General features: G+C 36.3%; 1 protein-coding gene across 4 annotated transcripts in view; it reads left to right on the plus strand.

Annotated features, from left to right (window-relative positions):
- Positions 1-5,162, plus strand: part of plekha1a (pleckstrin homology domain containing, family A (phosphoinositide binding specific) member 1a) — a 32,593-nt gene that overhangs the window by 24,460 nt on the left and 2,971 nt on the right. For 2 of the 4 annotated variants that reach the window (XM_016557835.1, XM_016557845.1), the window contains exons 10-12: positions 495-558; positions 807-896; positions 1,911-1,985. In XM_016557835.1, the coding sequence (XP_016413321.1) occupies positions 495-558; positions 807-896; positions 1,911-1,985 (229 nt within the window). The remainder of the gene's footprint in view (positions 1-494; positions 559-806; positions 897-1,910; positions 1,986-5,162) is intronic. The other 2 variants (XM_016557862.1, XM_016557854.1) reach the window with 2 other exon arrangements.

Here is a 5,162-nt window from a genome sequence, read left to right on the forward strand (position 1 = left end):
GGCGTGTTAGAATGAGCCGTTTTAGGGGGGCGTGGCAGAGTCTTAACTTTGATAAAGAATATCTCTTTGGTTTTGAGACTCTAGTCTTTGCAACTTCAGGGATCTTATCTATGCACAATCAGCTTGTAACACTCCAAAGAGAAAGGAAAACATGAAATCGCATCATATGACCCCTTTAAGCTGCTGTCACACAGATCTAATATAAACATGCAATTTCTTTCCCAGCTGTTTAGCTTCACAGATATAACCGACTGCTCTTGTAACTCATGTGTGTTTTTAACATAAACGTGTGTGTATTTGACAGTTTAAGCGCAATAAGATATGAAAGAGAATAGGCATTTTCAAAATGATATAATAAATGATCTGTGGGGTATTTTGAGCTGAAACTTCAGACACATTCTGGGGACACCTGAGATTTATATTACATATTGTAAAAAGGGGCATAATAGGTCTCCTTTCATATACAAGTTATTCTCTTCCTGTTTCACTTTCAGTGAAATAATGCTGCGAGACAACCTCTTTGAAGTCGTCACAACCTCCAGAACATTTTATGTCCAGGTGAGAAGTCTTGTCAAGAATCAGCATGAACTTCTGATCTCAAGATTTACTAAAAAGGGTGTTGAAAAGGATTTCTCTCTTTTGTGAATATAAATATTACTATTGTATTTAGGTTCTACACTGTATCTCTGAACCAAATAGACATCTGTAGGCTCAAATCTTGAGCATTTATAACTTTTGTAGCATCTCTTTGTGTTTCTTTTAAAATATGTAAAAACGTTCCATCTTTTTCTACCATTCGGTTTCAGGCTGATAGTCCAGAGGAGATGCACAGCTGGATCAAGGCTATTTCAGGAGCCATTGTGGCTCAGAGGGGCCCAGGCCGGTCTGCAGCCTCTGTATGTACACACGCACACATGCATTCAAAAGCAGGTAGTCACTCTGCCTCTGAGCAAAACAATGGATCATGAATTCATGAGTCAAGCCGAGAACATGTGGAGAGCGTGGGAATTTTTTTCCAAAAAGGCCCTCAGGAGTTTATCTGCATATATATATATAATTTATATAAATGCCTTTCTTTCTCTTTCTCTCTCACATGCACATATGCGCACACATACAGACACAAGAGTGAATAGTAATATAACTGCAGTGGTTTGGGTTTAAGATTGGTAATGGCTCAGAAGTGTTATTGCACTTTGGAATCAGAGAGTACACTTTTATGTTATATGTGGGCCACAATCTGTTCGTTTCATACTTTTTCTCCCACTCCCCTCTGAACCTAGTGACCCCAAAAAGTATTTGGACACAATGTATATAAGTCATAGATGTATTTTGTAGAAATACAATTCAAGTAGCATTTATTGGAGATGGAAGAGCACATATTCAAGCTAAACATTTAGATGTAGATGGAAGTAGCAACAGATGTTTTCTTCTGTATTGTGACGTATATCCAAGTGAAAGTGATTATTAAAAAAGGGGAAAAAAATGTAGGTGGAAGCTTGGTTCTGTTCGGTTGTTGATTGGTTGAAGACAGATCTGAATGCGAGCTTGCAGTCATTTGTAAGATAGAGACAGCGTTTAAGAGAACTAAATCATTGGCAAAGTCAAGAATATGTCATCAAAGAGTTTTCCATGTCAATGGAGTCACAATAAAATGCTTTTAGAAACTTGATAGGGTGAATTTCCATTTCATACCGACTATGTTTTAAATTATAAAGCACTAGATACTGTATATTATTTGAAAGTAAGAATGTTTTTTGTTAGATTTTTTTTCTTGCATATGCCACTTGGTTTGATATTTTGTTATGTTAATGCAATAACATTCATACATTAAGTGTCCAAATACATATTTGGGGCGCCTGTATCTCTTTCTCCCTTTCTTCCTCTAATGTAGCTTTGCACTGTTGTTTCAGATGCGTCAGGCCAGAAGGCATTCAAGCCCCTGTATTCAGAGATACACACCACGTGTCACTCAAGGCAGCACGTATGTGAGCTCCGCCCCTTTGATCCGCCCCTTGTTTCCTCTTCCTCGCTTCGCTTTAGAGGAGTCGCAAACGCACAGCCTTTTACGCACGCGGACGTACTCACCTAGCTTAATCTTTTCCACTTCGCTTTTCCAGAATAACTTCACATACATACACACACCTAACAGTTCAAATGCAGAAATAAACTTATTCAACAGTTCATTCCAGAAATGCATTCAGTTTTCCACTGACCTTATGTCTTCCCGCTAATTTTACCTTTGTTTTGTTCTCCTCTGTTTCTTCTCAACCTTGTGGCTCCTTGATTTGAACTAACGGTTAATGTTGATGCACTTCATTTCTAATGCTTCAGCCTCTCTGCCAGCCCACTGCAGTCTCCTGCTACACACCCAAAACGCATGTTTCACACATTTCAATTGCTCATCTGTATTTCATTATTCTTTATTGTTGTGTGTAACATGGTTCATAAAGTTTGACTTTTTATTTATTTATTTATTTTCACCATTCTAAATGATCATCCAGATTCCAGACTGGTAATTACTGATTAAAATAAATACAAAACCATATTCATGGCCCATTTTGCTTCCATTATGTGATATTTATTAGTGAAACTGCATATTAAATAAGAAATATTAAACAGAATTGTATTTTATCCTTTAGAAATTGATTTGATAAATTTTGTAATGTGATCATTTTTACTTCGTTGACTTTACAACTTTTAGTTGTCTTCTCTATAACATTATTTTTTAAAGTTATAAACATTCAACTTATCTTGTTTACACATTTCTAAACCTCACAAATTTGTGCCCTTTTTTTAATTAGGGCTGTGTATCGCAAGAATCTGGCGATACAATACGTATCACGATATTTTGCTATATATTGCGATACTGTAAGCAAGACGATATACTGGGATATTTCTTATTTTAGGAATAGGAGAATAGGATATAATTTTAGGAAAACTGCCATTTAGAACACACCACCATATGCAAACCTTAGCAAAAAAAAAAAATCCATTCACAGCTGATTTAAATCTAGCGGTTCTGTTGTGTTTTTGTCGCAAGTTCAGTGACGCAGGTAGTGACGATTCTCTCCGGCCAATCCGTGATCAGCAGAGTTTACACGTCACGTTTTGGTAACGGTACGGTTCACTTGGAACCTCAACCGAGGTGGTACTAAAAAAAGTACCAGGTACCAGGTACTGTACCCAGTGGAAAACCCCCCAAAAGTGAACCGTACCGAGCTGTACCGTGCCGTACCATGCAGTGGAAAAGCGCCAATATATACATTTATATATACGTACAGTATATGTATGTATGTAAATGGATTTTTTTTTTGCTAAGGTTTGCATTAGAACACACCATTAGAACACACCACCATATGCAAACCTTAGCAACATTTACATGCATATACTGTATATATATATATATATTAACCAGAGCACAGTGGGATCTGCATTTGCATTAATCTGTCCCTGTAACATTCAACGCTATTGAACCACTTTATGGTGCAGTACGAGTAAAGGGGGAACAAATAAGTGCTTGCAGGAGTCACATTTGACTGATCATGGGTCGAGAGGAGGGATGACCTACAAGACCATGGTGGAGGATTTGCTACTCTACAAATCCGGAGCTCATTGACATTGATATCTTATATCGTAAGATGCGCTCCCTTTACTCAGAGTGCGCGTGATCACGAAATCGAAAGTGAAAGTGAACAGCGCGAGCGCTCATTCAAAAGAGATTTAAATACTCCCCATTGAATGCCGATCCCTGATACGTGAAAATTATATGCAATATTAGAATGTTTGCGGGAGCGGGCGGGCCTGGACAAACCTTGCAGGAGCAGAACACACACGTTGTCACTGTTTAAGTTCAGTGGTAAGAAGAGTGCTATCTAGCGGTCGGGATATAAACTCAAAACGAAACAATTGCCATGAATCTTGTATACATAAAAAAAAAAAACATTATTGCATTTTTGAGAATCGATACAGTATCGCCAAACAAAATATCGCGATACTCACGTGTATCGGTATTTTCTTACACCCCTATTTTGAATAAGGTGTGTGTGTGTGTGTGTGTGTTTTATTTGAGTTTTATGATGAGGTTATACTTTACTTTACTTTTACTTTGTCATTTAGCAGATGCTTTTATCCAAAGCGACTTACAAATAAGAAAAAGTAATTAAAACTAAAAGCTAAAACTCTATAAATACTATATATATATATACACATTTAAGAAAATAAAATAAATTCAATAAAAATGACAAATGCATACAACAACATTTCAAAACTACATTTAAATGAAAACCAAATAAATAAAGTATAATAATGATTCTAACATAACACTAAGCCAAACACCAAAAAACAACTACATATGTGTATGTACAGCCACACACATATACATGTACATATATATATAAATACATTCAATATATATATATATTTCCATTTTGTATGTTGAAGTACTGAAATAACTCAAATTAAATAAAACTAAAACTTAATAAAAAAAAACTTATTCTTTTAACAAAACTCAAATTGAATTCAGCTGGACACACTTTCCTGTTTATCACAACAAATGGCCAAGCAAAGCGCACGACACTGACAAGGTACGCGATACAGTCTGAGACCAAACGCGATTTCAGCACGTCTCCACAGACTTATGTGTGCTTTAGTGTTTCAGAGTTGCATTTTGATGTCTGTGTTTCATAAAAGTCATCCAAACTTCTCAGTACTGACTTGCAGTAAGCTTTTAGTCTTGTGAGGTAAACCCTCGAGTCTCGGACATCAGGTCCTCAATCACTGCTGTTATTAGATTAGACATGTCTGTGCTTTCTCACACGATTGTTAGGTAAATTTTTTGGACAGTCTAGAGCAATGACTAAGATGCTTTTTTCTGTTGTGTTGCAGTTCTCAAACTGATGATAATATTTTTATATCTGTGGATTAATTAGTAACTCTAAACACAGAATGCAGTTCTAACCTTGTCTCAATATTTGTCATCTTTCCTTTCTTATATTCTTTCTGTCATTCAACCTTAGTCTCCCCACTCTTTTCTTTCATTATATTTACCTCTGTCTCTGTCTCCCACCTTCAACCTAGGGCTGGGCAATGTTGCTTAAAAATATTTCCAATTTTTCAGTAACAATATTTGATATGCATCTCTCTCTCTCTCATTTATATATATA

This window comes from Sinocyclocheilus rhinocerous, unplaced genomic scaffold (genome assembly GCF_001515625.1).
Source record: "Sinocyclocheilus rhinocerous isolate Xijiao unplaced genomic scaffold, SAMN03320098_v1.1 scaffold851, whole genome shotgun sequence".
Classification (NCBI taxonomy): domain Eukaryota; kingdom Metazoa; phylum Chordata; class Actinopteri; order Cypriniformes; family Cyprinidae; genus Sinocyclocheilus; species Sinocyclocheilus rhinocerous.